Below are 15,457 nucleotides of genomic sequence, written 5' to 3'. Positions count from 1 at the left end.
TCTGATATTAAGTATTCAATAAGGGAAATAAATACACTCAAAACACTGGTCCGTGATGGCCTATACGACATGTTAGGGACTGTTGGAGAAATGAGATCTACACATACTTACTGAAGCCATAAAGCTGGGCATATTGCCCAAAGTGATGAGGAAGACCCTACACTGATGCTACCGAAACAATCAAAGATTCCGCAGACCGCAAAGCATTCAGTCCATTTTCCATGTTGGATACAGACACTAACTGGCACTGAAGCTGAGGAGGCTCTCGTATTGTTAGATACAGAGAAAGCATTTAATGCACTACCTTGGAAATACCCATTTACTTTACTGAAGGTCATGAACGTCTCCCCTATTTTGAGAAACTTGTGTCACGACTATATCTGATCAGTGGCGGCCGGTAATTTTACAACTGCCACTAATGAAGCCACTGATCAGGCACACTGATTACACACAGATACACCTCACTCACATCCATTCATTCACACACACACACGTTTACAACACTAACAAATATACAAACATTCATACATGTACACATTCACCAAACATAAAAATACCCATAAAACTTACCTCAACAACAGCAGCTCCGTCAGGGAAGCCTCAAAGTTTCTAGGAGGGTTGGGATTGCTGCCTCCCCTCATTGGCTGATGTTAAGACAGCTTATGAGGGAAGACAGCAGTCCCTCATTCGTCAGAGAGTGGCTGGAGTCCGTGAGATTGCTGACCCCACCCCACTCTGTGACGAGGTGTCACAGATTGACACTCAACCCTGGGTTCTTCAGAGCTTCAAATGAAGCACCCAGTTCTGAGGCAACTGGTGACGCTACCCCTCGTCACGAGGGGGAGGGCTTTGAGGCACCTTTGCCAGGCTGAAAAGGTCATGCCCACAGAAGCTGTGACTTCGTCAGCCAGGCAAAAGTCAGTTCTGGCAGCCAGGAGCCTGCGCATTTAGGGCATGTCTTGCTCCTGGTGTCTGAACCAGAAGAATGGCTGTCAGGTTGACCTTTATTCAGCCTGACAGACACTCTTCATGGCTGGAAAAAAGTGGTGGGGAGCCCGTCAGTCTGCACAGATGAGCCACTTCTGTATCTGATTCCATTGGCTAGGGTCAAAACCAATAGGTATATTTCTGATGAAAGGGAGCTTCTAGGGGGCACCACACAGAGGGTCTGCTGTATACTTTGTTCACACTGACTTAGAAAGTCTGGCAATTGACCTCAGATGCAAATTCAGTGGAAGGAGATTGAAGATCAAGATCATGGTAGGCAACACATATTGACATGTTGGTCTACTTGACTGACTAAGAAGACAGTGTGCCACATTTGTTAGCTATATTACATTTTGGAAAACTGGCAGGGCTGAAAATAAGTAAAGGTAAATCTCTCTTGTTCACTTTAAGGGCCCTGATCAGGGTGCAGCTTTGCCACCACTGGAGCGACTCTGGGAGCTATGCTTGCTCCGATACTTAGGTGTACAGATCACTCACATTAGCACGGATTAACATATAGTAAATACTGGAAGGCTGCTCGTAAATATTTGCAGACCCCTTCCTGCTTGGTATGGAATGGCTTTGTCATTGGCAGGTAGGATAGCTGTTTCCAATTAATACTCCTCTCACAATGTTTGTATCTTTTTCTCGACATAATACAGCATATACCTTGTATAATTTTCACGCAGCTGCATACATTAATAGAGAATTTCACTTGGAGAGAGGTTGAAGCATGTTGAAAATAGATGCACTGCAGAGACAGTATGAAAATGGTGGGTTAGAAGCAGCGGATTTGAAAGACTGTTATCTTGCGGCCCAACAGCATGTTGCTGGAGGGTTTGGTAGAGAGATATATATAGATCAGAAGAAGATTGAGGATGAATCGGCCTCATCATATCTACTGTCTGCAATTAGACCAGTAGGTGAACACAAGGACCTCCTATCTAGATATTGCAATCCTGGAACTGAGAGCAAAGCTAATATTTGTGCATAAACGTAAATTACATTTTCCCTGTTCTCCTTAAGCATCACTCTAAGTGATACCTGAACTTGTGAAACAAGTGAAAATGACAGACCAGTCTGAATATATGAAGGGTAGGCACACGCTTGTGACAGACCTTTAGGAGGATGCCTCTATCATTACATGTACTGAAGCAAAAGAAAATTTCAATATAGGCCTTGGCCAATTTATACATTACTACTGGGTGTGTGGAGCAAAGTTCAAAACCTGGGGCGAGGGGGGTTGAAAAGGTGATCCTGCGGACAACAGAGACACTACTGCTTCTGGCACCAGTGGACTGCGAGAGGGGGATGGTTATAAGAATCTATCACGTAATTAGAAGAGATGGGCCCATTGCAAATTACTGAGAAGACAGAAAGGGAAGACTGACCGTGGTGCACCATTTCCAGAAAAGGAACACAGATTGAATCCAGGTTAAAAAATCTAAATTTCATAAATGTCCTCACAGGGTCATCCTTTTTGAATATGACACAGACGTTCTCTGGGCTGTCGCATAGTTGCTCACACGTTTAAGAATGTGAGGGGGTAGGTACTGACTCTCAATCATGAAATATGTTTGCTGGTTATGTAGTCATTCAGCTCAAAGATTATAATGAAATCTTTTTTGTTAGTAGGTAAGTGTCACCTGAGCATACTTTGGATATCTGGTAGAGTCCCAAAAGGGCAAGACGGGATCAGAGATGCGTTGTATGGTCAACGGCTGAGGAGATTCAAGTGAAGCTATGTACAACTGATCTTAAAGTAACAGGTGACCTAACAGACAGCCATACTGACCAAGAACTGATGTCATTTTTTTAAGGAAAAACTCTCCCGCGAAAAAAAGGTTTTGTGGAAAGGTATTCCTGCAAAACCGTTTTAAGAAAAAAAAATTACCCTCTATGCAACATTGCGAGGAGTGCTCACACTTCACAACTTCGCAAATTGCAAACATTCAGCACTTCGCACTTCTTTACCAGTAACGTTATAATTTTGACTTCTCCTACAAGAAAACCAGCAGATCACCGCGGCAGTTTATAGTGGGAGAAACATCTGCGGGAAAAAAGGCAACTCAAATTACTCCAGAACACCTGGCAAGCTAGGATATATATTTACAATACATCAAGACAATTTAAGAAAAAATGTAAATGTAATATGATGCGCGAGAGACAGAGCCTATTTAACAAGTTCTGCAATTGCATTTACCTCTATGAGAGGTGTGCAGTTACAAAATGCCTGAGTCTGCAACTTTGTGAAATTGTTCTAGAATGTCATGAACAGCTCGAAGCTCAAACGTCATCAAATGTAAAAAAAAAAAGAGTGACAGCGCCAGTGGCACTTTGTAACAGCAATAAAACAACCACACTATTGCAAAAGTCCACTCACCACAGGCGGTGTCCCCCTTCCCCTGTTCCAGGAATTTCTGCTACCACTCACACTGACCAAGATGCCCCATGGCGCCCCCCTCTCACAAAGACCAGACGTCTTCTCAGGAGCCCAAGAAAATTTCCTCCCACCACATTATTCCAAGCCCTACAGCAGCATTCACTGCCCTGCACCTGGATGGGAAGCGAGTCCATTATCAGCCTCCTGGTCCCAACCACTCCCAAACTGAGCCCAAGGAAGGAACACCTGCTGTCCAGACCTGTAGCAGATCCCCTCCACTACTCCCTCATTCCTGTGAGCTTGACTCCGTCAGCCGTGCAACCACTGCCAGCTTCTCCCTTCACGCAACTCCAGGGATGTAACACAAGCACTTGCAGCCCCATGGTGAGGTGAGCCCCAAGATACTTTAAGAGATCCTATCTCATCCTATCCCAAGGCCAATGAATAAATGTGAGATATAGGAGACTCAGGGGTCCAGCTTTAAATTCTGCAAGGAACCCCATCATTTAGCATTATGCCACTTCACACCTCTTACCTGCTAGACAAGGGGCGAATCCAAGTCCCTACACCCCTTAGCATTTGCTGACTCAGGATGTCCCTCCTGGTGCTGTCTATGGTCAGCCAGTACTAGCAACACATTGGAGGAAGTCAGTATGTTCAGGAAACTTTGGTACACCGTACTGACCTATATCTTCCAAAATAGACTACTTTTTCGAGCACAGTGAAACACTTATCACTTTACCTCTATGTTATGTATTTATAGCCACTTTAAATGTTATAGTAGTCTATTACCCCTGATTGTTTTGTATGACGGTGGGTCTTAAGGGCTGTTAATCCTTTGTTAATATGTATATTGTAGTTAATCGATGTGGTAGAAAGGTGAAAGAGCCAATTCGCAACAACGTTTCAAGGTGGGAAGAATAGTTACACATGGACACACCTATGATACATGCATAAGTACCGTCCATCTGATTCACATAAGGAAATAAACATGTAATATACATGAATAAATGTGACATGTGTGTTAATAATATGTGCTAGATATAGATATATTGTTCACGTGAGACTGAAAAGTGAGTGTATCTAGCAGTGCCTGAGTAATGACCTGGCTTTTTCCCCATTCAACACTTAGGCATGCAGTCAGTTAGTCAGCAAATACATTTTTTCGGCTAGGGAAAGCCATAAAAGCAACAATAAAAACATCCACATTAAAACCAATTAAGCAGTAAGAAAAACCTAAACATTCAATCTAAAACATCATAAAAAACCATCACAAACAACTTAAAAACAAATCACAGTGTAAAATATAACCACCATTTCATCTATGACACAGGCCTTTTATCCATAGATACATGCAATCTAAAATCAGCCATCTAGCTTGTTCCTAATTCTTAGTGCCCCCTCCCTCCCAAAAAAAGCGGCCACTCCATAACATATCAGTGGCCTCTTCAGCATTTGCAGATACATTATGACTGGCGTTTCTTGCACAAACATTTTCCCTCTTACCAAGGGGGCCATATACCGCTGTGTTAAAATGGAATAATAACCACAAAAAATGACAAAATGTAGACTATCCTGGGGAGAGAAGTTGTCACATGAGCATAGACCCATATCCTCTGCTCTAAAATGACAATGTGACTTAGCCAAAAGCCGATGTGCAAGGTTAAACCTGAAGCTTGAGAATAGAAATCGATGGTACGGGTTGGAAACCATCACTAGATAAGGTTCTACTGTTGTGCATGTTCTTAGCAGCATATAAGCCTGCACCGAGTGTTCTGTGCTTTCAAATGCTTCTCTCTCCACAATCATATCTTTGAGAAAGGCTTTTTTAATCTCCTGTAGATCTTTTTTAACAGTAAATTTTGGATTCTCAAAGAGTTCTGGGTGATCAAAAATGCTTATTGTATTCTTAATGTGATTAAACTAGGGAATACGGGTAGCACCCTCCAATAAACTGCAGTCCTTAATCACTGCCTGATTGAATTCTAAATCAGGTTTTACCCATATCCTGATCCAACGCAATACAGGGATCAAAGCTACACAATCGGCAATGTAGCCCATACGTGTCTCTTCAAGTAAAAAATATGTAGGGACTCTCTGTGGAGCAGCTAGGTTCCTTCTCAAAAAATTATTGTCCACTTTTTGAAGCTTGCTTATGTCCTTATAACCTCACACATCACACCCATACGCCACCATTGGGATGTATTGGGATTCATATACCTTGAGCAAGGCCTGCACTGGCTTGGCCCCCAGTCTTTTGGCAAAAACAAAAGTTGTCCCAACAGCATCGGTCAAAATATTTTTCTTAGCTTTCATTTGAGGGACCCATGGCCCCTTCTCTTTGAAAAGGATCCTCAAATAAGGAAAAGCCACTACCATGGTCAATTCAATGTTCCCCCCAAAAACATTTTTTGGCTTTCTTTCCTGGGTCAACTACCATTGTTTTTGACTCAGACTTTTCTGTGCTAAGATCCAGATCCCCCATAAAATTAATAAACGTATCCAGCAAATGCTGGAGCCCTATTGGGGTCCTGGCCACCAACACAGCATTATCTGCATATAATAATGCGGCAATGAGAAAGGAACCAGTTCAGGGAACATTCTTACAAGCTGCACATAGAGAAGGCCCTAAGTTGTTATTATAAAGAGTAAATTACACTGGGGCTAAAATATATCCCTGTCTCACCCCTTTTTGAAACTTCACTGGGGCAGTTAAACTTCTATCCGTGTTATATCTTATTAACGCATTTAAGTCAGAGTGAAGATCCAGTACAAAAATTACTCTATTCTTAAATATATCCAGTTTGACAAGTACTCCCTAGAGTTTGGATCCGTTGACTCTATCAAAAGCTGCTATCAAATCCATAAACGCTCAATAGAGTTTATTCCTCTTGGCCTCTGTGTCCTTACTAATAATCAGCTGCAAATGTATACATTGGTCAGCAGTCCCTTTCCCTGGACTGAAGCCATATTGGAGATTGGACAGTACATTATTCAGCTCCGGCCAATCATTCAATCTTAAGACTACCTTCCCCAAAATGTTCACAGTCAAATCAATTAATGATATTGGCCGATAACACTGTGGCTCTACCCTCGACCCCTTTTTTAATATCGGTACTATGATGAATCTCATCCAAGAGTGTAGTAATCCTGAATTACACGCAGCATTAAACACCCTCGCAATTATTTTAGCCCAAAACAGAGGATCTGTCTTGAACAAACCTGTACACAGTAGCATCATAAACCTCATCCTCCTCTCCTCCCTTAGGCATGCATTTTCTACGCTTGTGTGGGTACCAACCTTACAGCTGAGTGGATCGAATGTATGCATTGCAGAACGCCCAGGTATGTGCACTGATTTGTTACGTGCAAGGAGAGCGTGTGTCGAATGAATTAACATGTATGTGATTAATGTTACAGGTAAAAAAATCCATAATTTACCCAACCTTATACTTGTGTACTGACATCTCTGCGTTTATTATGCACATATTAAGGGTTAAGAAACAGGCACATATCCCCATGATATCTGAATGCCATACATAAAAGCATCTGCACTGCATGTGTCCCGCATGGGCTCCTGCGACAAAATCATAAAACACAGCTATGACTAACGATGCTTTGTGTACATTCCTTGTCCAGATTTGCACTTCCGTGGTTCAACCGTGGAATTTTCGTCAACTGCCTTTATACGCTGAGAAATGTTCAAGCATCCACTTTAAAGTTAATCCATTCAACATACTTGCAGAATGATATGTGTGCGAGTGCATTCAGCAAATAATTGCAACTCGACAAGGACGAGTGACATTTCTGATAGAGCCATTAGTCAAGAAGGTGTCAATGTTTTCAAAATAGACACCCACTGAGATTCTTTCTGGCAAATGTCATCTTTCAGTTCCATGGAATATTCTGAAGATTTCACTGCTTAGCCTTGGGGCTCTTTGTTGTGTGCATATTGTTGGCTTGTTGCAAGGCTGAAACACAATGTACTTGCCGGTGGGGGTTGAGGTTATGTTTATCACTGGTGTTGTCTATTTTAGGCACGCTTGGCCTCGCCGGACTCTGCAGCCTTCATATAAAGTAACACTGATAGCTTTACTACTTGCTTAAATGTTGTTCAGTTGTTTTTCTTTATTGCTCATGGTACCACATAGACCTGGATGTTCCGTAAGGCACAATCATTGTAGCCCATGAATAGCAGCTGAAATGTGGTTACTGATCATTTTTAGTGACAAGATACTGAAGCAGGGTCAAATATAGCTCTAAAAAAACAAATATACATAAATATATTGCTACGGTCTGCTGTGGGATTGCCTTTGCCCTTTCTTTTAAATGCTGAAATGATTTCACGTTTTTGTGATGTCAACATTTCAAAATGGCCGCTACCGGAAGCTACTGTTGGTGTGTTATGAGGAATACCATTACATGAATAGTGGGAACCAGGCGAGCTCCCACAAGCTATTATTGTGTCGGAACTGGGCCTCAGCTGGTTCCCAGAGACAATGGCATAACCCAAAATGATGGGCTTCCCCCGCAGATTGTAAAGAGAGACCCATGAGGTTCCCATATCTCATAGATATTCATTAGCCTAGGACTAAATGGGGCCAACCATAGTGGGGACCACCAGCACTGCAGAGGCTACAGAAGCCTGTGTTACGGCTCTGCCTACAGTATCACACACAAACCACGCCCTGGAACATATGCAGCGGCAACCAAGCACATTCATTATGTGCCGTGCAGAGTAGAAGACTGTAAGGGGGACACGTGTGGGAGTGAGGCTTTTTTCCCCACTGCGGAAGGCAACTCACAGTGCTTCAGTTAAAGGACACCTAAAGGACCACCAGAAAGAAGGACCAGGTTGGATGCATAGTTGGACAATCAACCCCCCATATTGGGACAAAAAAGAGAGTGTTGTGTCATTTTAGAACAAAAGTGGTTGGAGAGATAAATCTGGAGACAGGTATATATTTAGTCTCTGCTTGCAAGTAAAGCATGAAGGTTTACTTGTGAAATTTCAATAATAATCACCACTTATATAGCAGCAATTACAAAAATGCAATCTTATACAGAGCACAAACCTGTAACCTAAGGGTTACACACAAACGTCTGCAGCATAGATATTTCTGTTCTCAGCTGTTCCACCATGCTTCGTACCTGGGACTAGATTGGACACGCTGGTCCATGGGGGAACATTCGGAACAACGACTCCGGAACCATGACATCGTTGTTAATGCAAGCGGAACCACGCTTGCGTTAACAACTCCCTTTTTCTCTGCCTTAACCACGCATGTGCTGAACAAAGCACATGCGTGGTTAAGGAAGAGAAAAAGAGAGTCTGCATTGGGAGGGGATGCGGTCAGGTAAGTGGGGCTGGGGCAGGGTTGGGGTAGTTTTTAGGGGTTGGGGTGGATTAAAAGCTTGGGGTGGGGGAGAGGCCGGGGTAGTTTGTTTTTTTAGGGGCGGCGTTGGAGGGATCAGGGTAGTTCTGTTTTTTAGGGGTAGGGGATCGGGGCAGTTCTGTTTTTAGGGGTGGGGGTCGGGATAGTTTTGTTTTGGGGAGTGGGGGGTTGGGGTACTTTTGTTTTTGGGTGTGGGGGATCAGGGTATTTTGTTTTTTGGGGTGACGGTCAGGGTAGTTTGGGTTTTGGGGGTGGGGGTTGGGTAGTTTGGTTTTTTGGGGGTGGGGATCAGGGTAGTTTGGTTTTTAGGGGTGGTGGGGTGGGGGATCGTGGTAGTTAGGTCTTTAGGTGTGGTGGATCAGGGTCCTTTCGTTTTTGGGGGTGGGGGGTCAGGGTAGTTAGTGTTTTTGGGGGTTGGGGTAGTTTGGATTTTGGAGTGGGGTTGGGGGATCGGTGTAGTTTGTTTTTTTGTGGTGGGGGTCGGGTAGTTTGGTTTTTGGAGATGGGGAGATTGAGGTACTTAGGTTTTTGGGGGTGGGGGGATTGGGATAGTTTCGTTTTTGGGGGCGGGGGTCGAGGTAGTTTGGTTTTTGGGGTGGGGTGGGAGGATCGGGGTAGTTTGTTTTTTTGGAGGTGGGGGGGTTAGTGTAGTTTTGTTTTTAGGGGACAGGTAGTTTTATTTTTGGGGGTGGGGCTGGTTGTTTTTAGGACAGGTGGGGGGTTGGGGTAGGTTTTAGGCCTCAGGGTAGGTGGGGGGTATCGGGGTAGTTGTATTTTTAGGGCGGGTGGGGTGAGGGCATGCGAAAACCACGCATGACGTTCCACACGTCTTTATTAGGCATGCCTTTACAATGAAAAAATCATTGTAAAGGCATGCGTGGTGAAGGAATTTGTGGAAACAACACAGTCGTTGTTCCGAACACGATGTTCAGGCATGCGATGGTCGGGCATGCGTTGTTCCATCATACATTTTGACCCATGTAGTAAGTGCATAATCCTCCTGAGCTAGTATTATACCCAGAGAATAGCTGGGTATGCTGAAATATCTGCAGCATGTACTTTTATTCCCTGAACTAGTTTATAACACAGTGCGGTATATTTACTAAGATTTTATGCGGTGTTTGCACAAAAAAGTGACACAAATCAACGCAAAATCTTTTTTTACCTATTTATTGCAGTGTTGGTCCCGTGCGGCACACTTCAGCGGAGACCACGGCTTCAGGTTTAGGCAGCAGTGTGGAGTCAGGCAGCGGCTCTGGTTCTGGAGTCGTCCAGAGTCGGGGTGCATGGTTCTTCTTGTTTTACGCCAGACTTCACTCCCAAGGGCCCAGGAATGGAGTGGGCACCTCTTGGCAAGTCAGGGTCCTCAGCAAGAGAAACCAGGGGCTGGCAGGTGAAGTCTTTGACGTTCCTGAGGCTTCTTAACAGGAGGCAAGGTCAGTTCAAGCCCTTGGAGAAACTTCAGAAGCAGGATACACATCGAAGTCCAGTCTTTGTCCTCTCCAAAGCAAAAGCAGCAACTGCAGGCCAACCCAGCAAAGAACACACAGCAAAGGGGCAGTTCTCCTCTTCACAGCTCTTCAGCTCTTCTTCTTGGCAGAGTCTCCTCTTGATCCAGGAGTTTTGCTAAAAGTATGGGGTTTTATGTCCAATACCTATACTCATTTCTGCCTTTGAAGTAGGCAAACATCAAAGGAAAGTATTTGTAGTGCACAGGATCCTACCTTTCCTGCCCTGGTCCCAGACACACTCTATGGGGTTAGAGACTGCATTGTGTAAGGACAGGCATCACCTCCCACCACTCTAGCCCAGGAAGACCCATCAGGATATGCAGGGCACTCCTCAGCTCCCTTTATGTGACTGTATAGAGTGAATTCAAAACCAGCCCAATTGTCATCCTGGCACAGATGTGTATTCCACAGCCAGGCAGAGGAACAGAATGGTTAAGCAAGAAAATGGCCACTTTCTAAAAGTGGCATTTTCTAACACACAATCTAAAAAACACCTTAACTAAAAGATGTATTTTTAAAATGTGAGTTCTGGGACCCTAAACTCCATATCTCTATCTGTTTCCAATGGGAAATTACATTTAAAAGATATTTACATGGCTACTCATTGTAGGTGGCACAATTGGTGCTGCAGGCCTTATAGTAGCATTTGATTTACAGTTCCTGGGCACACATGATGCACTATAGTAGGGGCTTACTAGTAAATCAAATATGCCAACCATGGCTAAATAATCATAATCACAATTTCCACAGGGAGCACCTGCACTTTAGCACTGATCAGCAGTGGTAAAGTGCTCAGAAAACCAAAACCAAAACCAACAAAAATGAAATCAAGCATGCAGTCAAAAATACAGGAGACAGAGAAAAAAAGTCAGCGGAAACCACACCAAGAATACCTTCCCAGGGCAGAGTAACGGGAGGCAGTGACTTGCACTGCCTTTCATTAATTCAACTTTATTATGCCATGCAGAGCCTCACAATGTAGCTATGTGTGTCATAGTAAATCTCACTTAAGGGCTTCAGTTGCCCTTGTGTCACCTTGCGTGACACAAGGTTAATGCAAGCCCTTGATAAATCTGGCTCCAAACATCAAGTCAAGTAGTACATGAGAGGATTGCATCTTGAGTCAAATAATATCCACTAAGACCACACTTTGTGTTCTTAAAACAATCTTATCAAGCTCCACTTGAAGACAAATTCTCAGACACTGACACTAGTACTGACACATAGAAAAGGTCACCAGGACACAGGCATACAGCACAAGTTTGGGATCATGGGCATGGATATGAGGAGATGAACAATGAGGAATGGATAAATGTTACCCAGCCTTGAACACTGTGGACACTGGTGCACAAAAAGATGGTTATAGACCCTCAGACTGACACAGGGGAACATGAAGAACAGATACTGAAAAACAAGAACATTGGATGAGTGACTCTTGGCTACATACACAAAGGCAAATACACTGAAAACTGACGCTACTACACAGATGCTAAGACATTGATACAGGGATAGTGACTGTGGGACACAAAACGTAGAAAGCATACTCAGACATGAATACATGAACATGATGAAGTGGAGAGATAGAAACAGACACAGTAGATACAGGGACCTGGGCAAGAGAATACAGCAAGTGAGTACAAATATGTAGACATAGACATAGGAACACAAACTCCCAGACAAGCAAAGGGACAAGGATATGTACACCGATACAATGACACTGGGACACTGACCAGGTACATGAACCGTGAAGCATCCTTTGAAGGCGGAATACGGTGCGGTATATTACATCATGTGGTAAATACTATTACCCCAGGGTGCGGTATTTGCCACATGAAGTAAATACATTGTATTCCAAGTTTTCAACTGGGTTTTTACCAAACCCAAACCCAATTCCACATTTTGCCTTTTTTTCCAGGTACATTTTTGCAGGTTTGACCTGCTGGAATCTATCAGGTGAAAACTCAGAGGGTGTGATAATCAATCAACTCTAATTATAATGCCTGTGCAAACTCTTGTTTAGCACCTAATTTGTAAGGAGAGCCTAAGATAATAAAAAATGGTAACCCAAACAATGTGAGTAAGAACGAAGCACATATAGTTGAGAACAAAGCTCAAATATACTGTCCAATCGGGTGGTAGCAAGGTCAGTAGAAATGTCCAATCTACAAACTACATACTCCATCGCCGTCAAAGTAATTGGCCTGGTAACGTTAAAAAAAGTTCACGGAGGTGGGTATCTAGTCAATGGCCTATACCTCCAGGTGCTTAACATCAGAAGTGGCACAGATGTTAAAAGCCACACTAGCCAAGCCCACTATCTGGTAGTTTTCAGGGAATGTTGTACGAGCAGTACCTTGCCCTTCCTGAAGGGGAAGCACAGGCAACTTCAATGCTTCTTTGTTTGAGTTTCCACCTGTCAAGCATATTACGGTTTATTTCAACTTCTTGCTGCTGTATTGATTACAGTAGATAGACAGGAGTCATTGGGAAATTACCAATAGCTCACTGAACATAGAAGCTGGGCAGAAACCCTTTTCTTCTTTCTACCAGTAGGTCAGATCCTGAACTAACTACTAAGGCATTCAGTGTACAGTTCTAAGAGTTATTCATGTGCTTTCTGTATTGGCTGAAGTTGCATCCCTTTTGTGGCTAAGACTGGGACCTCACTTCAGTTTTTCCCTGTGTTGTAAACCTGACCAAACAATAGCCCTGAATACTTAATCTTCTAATGGCTGGACTCCCAGTTACAAAACACTTTCAATAATTGATAAAAAAACAAGCAACGCCACACAATTCTCACCTTCCAATGGCTTGGGTAGAAAATGAGCTGCTGGTTTTGTTTTCTTGACTCTGTTTCCTTTCATGACTTGCCCTTCTTTGTTGAGCCCCAGGAACCACGCCCGTCCAGATTCCTGCTGTCTGTACAACATCGATGAGTAGATGACATAATAGTTCTCAAAAACAGACTCCTTGAACTTGCACTCCATTGTAAAAAGTTCCTGTAGGAGAAAAAGTAAGTGTTAATTTATGACAATTGGATGCCCAACATCAGGAGACATTGAACTGTTATTGTGTGTCTGTATCACAGTTCCTCCTCCTCAGTTTGCAAGACTTCCGTATTTAAAGGGGGAGAAAACTATTTTCTCTCTACTATAGTTCATGTCAACAGTTGACCCTCTTCGACTTGTATCACTGTACATTTTCTCTTTCATGTATAAGCTTGTTTTGATACACCTGGCCAAGTCAACAAAATTCCCACAAATTATTATTTTATGTGCCTATTTTGACTCTTCTTTACAGTATGGATCAGGTCTATAATGGTGTCAGTCCAATGATCAGTGTATTTAGATGCTTAAGAGACACAGCAGCAGATTTACAAAAATATAGCACTACCATGCCTATCTAAGTATAAAATCCTATGCCTAAATATTTTTCAAATGAAGTAACCAAAGAATGTTTGGATGGAATACTTAAATTAATCTCAGCAACCAGTAATTAATTGCTGCTGCATCCCAGTCCATTTTTCACTGCTATGCATCCTCAGATTAGATCTAGCCATTCGCAAATTAGCCTTGGTCCTACTTTGAATAGAAACAGTCCAGCCTGAATCGAGAAACCCGGTCATACGCAACTCAAAGTCAGGTTTGGCTTAGTTAGGGCTCTTCAGTCTGGTGTAGTTTGGTTCCAATGGCACAGTGAGTATGGTACCCACATCGTGGCCTACCCATTTCGCTTTAGACATCACACTGATGTTAACAAATTGGTTGGAGCTCTTCAGTCAAGTGCAGGTTGGTTTCAGTGGCCCAGTGTGGAAAGGATCCATATCTGGGCATACCCTTTCCTTCTAGGGCATCACACTGAGACAAACAACAAATTGAAGGGTATGATGCTTGAATTACTCTCAGCCACTGGTAATTACTTGGGCTGCACCCCAGCCTATTGTTTATTTGCCTGCAAGGACATCTCAAGTTAAATCCATCCATAAGCAAATCAGCCTTGGTCCTGCTCAAATAGGAACAGTTCAACCTGAACAAACCAGGTTTTGTCTGAACCAGAACACAAGCCACCCAAGACTAGTTTCGCCTGAGATGGGTCTCTTCAGTCAGGTGTGGTGTGGATCAGTTGCACAGTGAGCACATTCCCTGCCTCTGGACATTTAAAAAAACATTTTGGATGTGTACTATACTCAGGAGCATAAATACAATGTGTGAACTGCAAGTAGAAATACAAACATCTCCCTACTTTGCCTGTACCTTAAGGAGGCATCATTTTTTTGATGGACAGACTGGTCTAATAATTTTAGTAGCAGGGGCTTTGCATCCAACCATGGGTGGCTGCCCTGAAAGCCCCAAGTACCACCCAAAGACCACTCCTTGTCGCAAAGTAGCATAAAGAGCCATTTGAGCTACAAAAATAACACTTTTCCAGCACAAAAAAAAGTTTTCTGCTGGAAAGCAAATACCATATCAAGACGCAGATGCTTTGCATCACTTTGCGTGAGTTTGTGGTGTCACAAAATCTTGATAAATCTGTCCCATAGTTTACTATCAGAGTACACATTTAACTATGGGATTTTGTAGATGGTAAGAGCATTGTCTGGCTGTCATTAAGGGTCCAGCTAGAAAGGGCTACCAAAGAGTGCAGAGGATATTATGTGGGAAGATGAGAAAGCATGAACCTGGTGTGTAATATTTAATGGGAGATCTCAAGAGAACAGGAGGTGAGAAGGACAGCGGTGATTAATTAAAGTCTTTAAGTTACAGAAGACGTTTTGTGACAGTGGAAATGACAGAACATTTATCTTGTCAATCCTTCTCAGAGTTTCTTTACTGTCAGAGGGAGAAAGGAAACTGCCTACAGGTCAACCAAGTATGTATATTTTAGGGCACAGCTTGAAAACACTGATTGTATTTGTGTTTTACATGATTGGGTTCCTGGCATGCAGAGCTCTCAGGAGGAAACAGCACTTTAATGTAATTTGAGGCTGAAACAAGATTGAAAACGGTGAAAGAAAAAAATGCTATATGCAGAAAGATGCAGGGTGGAGAGGGGTGCTAACAATTGCTTTATGTTGATTTTAGAACATTAACATGCAGCCACAGAAACACATTGATACAGAAATAGGCGCCTGTGTTTATATCAGACGTTAAATCACAGTCTGTGTGATTTATAAACACTTT

General features: G+C 43.0%; 1 protein-coding gene across 3 annotated transcripts in view; it reads right to left on the bottom strand.

The window, feature by feature from the left end:
- The window catches only part of FGF14 (fibroblast growth factor 14), a 1,239,298-nt gene that overhangs the window by 14,473 nt on the left and 1,209,368 nt on the right, over positions 1–15,457 (bottom strand). For all 3 annotated transcript variants that reach the window (XM_069205060.1, XM_069205059.1, XM_069205061.1), the window contains exon 4: positions 13,078–13,276. In XM_069205060.1, the coding sequence (XP_069061161.1) occupies positions 13,078–13,276 (199 nt within the window). The remainder of the gene's footprint in view (positions 1–13,077; positions 13,277–15,457) is intronic.

This window comes from Pleurodeles waltl, chromosome 8, assembly GCF_031143425.1.
Source record: "Pleurodeles waltl isolate 20211129_DDA chromosome 8, aPleWal1.hap1.20221129, whole genome shotgun sequence".
NCBI classification, from domain to species: domain Eukaryota; kingdom Metazoa; phylum Chordata; class Amphibia; order Caudata; family Salamandridae; genus Pleurodeles; species Pleurodeles waltl.
Note: the sequence above shows the minus strand (reverse complement) of the source record. Positions and strands in the feature narration are given on the sequence as shown.